The following is a 2500-nucleotide window of genomic DNA, read 5'->3' on the forward strand; positions in this document are numbered from 1 at the left end:
GTTTGCCAGACTCTGACAACTAGCGTTGGGCATATCGTCTCGAAATATTGATATATCGAATCGTATAGATTTCAAAATGCCATATCGATATCGATATATATTATGCTCGCGGGGGTTGGGAGGGGGAGGGATAAGCACGTTTTTGGTTTGTTTTTTTTTATTATCGAATTTCGTTATATCGATGTATGATTCCTTTGCATGAATAAATATCGATATTTCAAGTGACGAAATATCGTATCGTATCGATATCGAAATTTTGTGATATCGCCCCACACAACTGACAACAAGACCTGTGTACACTGTGTACTCGACTACTTCAAGACGGGGGTTCCGATAGCTCAGTTGGTAGAGCACTCACTTCACACACAGGGACTGAGATCGATTCCAGGTGAAGTCATGACTTTTTAAAATTCGAACCCAGGACCTTCCGAGACGAAAGCGAGTGTCGTACCACAAGACCACATCGCCGCACAATAAAACCGCTATGAGACGGAAGGTCACATATGTGACTTTTCGTCTCGAAACGGTATTATGTCGGAATGGAATTGGACCCCGAAAAGTAACTTTAGAATTAAATAGATAGTAAATACCAATATTTGAGCTTTTGCATTGTGAGAAATTGTCCTCATTCTGTAACATAACAAATGGAAACAAACCCCAAGTTTCATGTTTTTGTCAATAAATTCAACTTTTTGCACCCTAGTCATCCCGACATAATACCGTTTGGAGACGGAAGGTCATATTGGATGTGCATCTAGATTTGAATCGATCGACCGATTAAGTAAAACTTTTCCGGACAAACTGTCCAAAACTAAACAAACAAACAAACAAAAAAAAAAAACAAACAAACGTTTTTTTGCAACCTTAAAAAAAAAGAAGTAGCACAGGAAGTGCGATGATACGAAACGATGATCCAGCCACCCGTTTGATTGACCGCAGACTGACTGACTGACTGGTTCTTTGATGTGTCTTTGATCCCCTTTGATCTCGCCGACGATACATAATACAGTAAAACCACACAAGACCACATACAATACTTTGGACAGTGAAGCGTGAACTAATGATCAAACAGCAAAAGTTACTGTTAAAAAAAAAATCCACACTTTTTTTTTATTTGGGGAAAAAAAAGGGGGGGGGGGAGGCTCTGTCGATCAATCTAGATCGTTTATATTTTAAAAAAAGAAATAAAAAAAATAAAAAATTCAGTCGTCCTTTTTTTTTTTGCCTTTTATTTTTAAAAATTTGATTTGATTTAGATGATTGTCTATGATTTATTGATTGGACGATGTCTGTTTATCTCTTTGATGGGGCCTGTATTATTATTATTATTATTATTATTATTATTATTATTATTATTATATTATTATTATTATTATTATTATTATTATTATTATTATTATTATTATTATGTTATTGTTATTGTTATTGTTATTGTTATTATTATTATTATTATTATTATTATTATTATTATTATTATTATTATTATTATTATTATTATTAGTTATTGTTATTGTTTTATTGTTATTATTATTGTTATTATTATTATTATTATTATTATTATTATTATTATTATTATTATTATTATTATTATTATTATATATTAATATATAATAATATAATAATAATTAATAATAATAATAATAATATAATATAATAATAATATAATAATAATAATAATATTATATAACAATAACAATAATAAATAATAATAATATAATAATAATAATAATAATAATAATAATAATAATAATAATAATAATAATAATAATAATAATAATATAATAATAATAATAATAATAATATAATAATAATAATTAATAATAATAATAATAATAATAATAAATTAATTCATCCCATTGATATTCATGTATCATCTGATTGCCTGCCAAAAAATCCCAACTTTCTCGACTACGTAATTTACTTGATAATTTATTGTCTTCTGTTATGTAAGGAGTTTGTATTTATTTATTTATTTATTTATTTATTTATTTATTTATTTATTTATTTATTTATTTATTTATTTATTTATATTATTTATTTATATTATTTATTTATTTATTTATTTATTTATTTATTTATTTATATTATTTATTTATATTATTTATTTATTTATATTATTTATTTATTTATATTTTTTATTTCTTTATTTATTTATCTATTTATGTATTTATTTATTTATATATGTATTTATTTATATTATTTATTTATTTATATTATTTATTTATTTACTTATTAATTTATATTATTATTATTTATTTATTTATTTATTTATGTATGTATTTATATTTATTTATTTATTTATTTATATTATTAATTTATTGATTGTCTTCCACTCTGTCAGGAGTTTGCCTGCGGTGTCCAGCTGGAAGGGTCCGAGACGGCCAAACAGGAATGGTCATTCACTCTCTACGACTTTGATGGACATGGGCGGATCACGAAAGAGGTGAGTTCAAAGTTCAAATGGACATTTTGCGACCCATCGCCCCGAAACGGTGTGTTA

At 25.8% G+C, this 2500-nt stretch overlaps 1 protein-coding gene across 6 annotated transcripts in view; it reads left to right on the forward strand.

Annotated features, from left to right (window-relative positions):
• LOC144977567 (uncharacterized) overlaps positions 1–2500 on the forward strand; it is a 191272-nt gene that overhangs the window by 171526 nt on the left and 17246 nt on the right. For all 6 annotated transcript variants that reach the window (XM_078922925.1, XM_078922927.1, XM_078922928.1 and 3 more), the window contains one exon: positions 2342–2443. In XM_078922925.1, the coding sequence (XP_078779051.1) occupies positions 2342–2443 (102 nt within the window). The remainder of the gene's footprint in view (positions 1–2341; positions 2444–2500) is intronic.

Source organism: Berghia stephanieae, chromosome 7 (assembly GCF_034508935.2).
Source record: "Berghia stephanieae isolate SIO BIC M18660-M18661 chromosome 7, UCSD_Bste_1.3, whole genome shotgun sequence".
Lineage (NCBI taxonomy): Eukaryota > Metazoa > Mollusca > Gastropoda > Nudibranchia > Aeolidiidae > Berghia > Berghia stephanieae.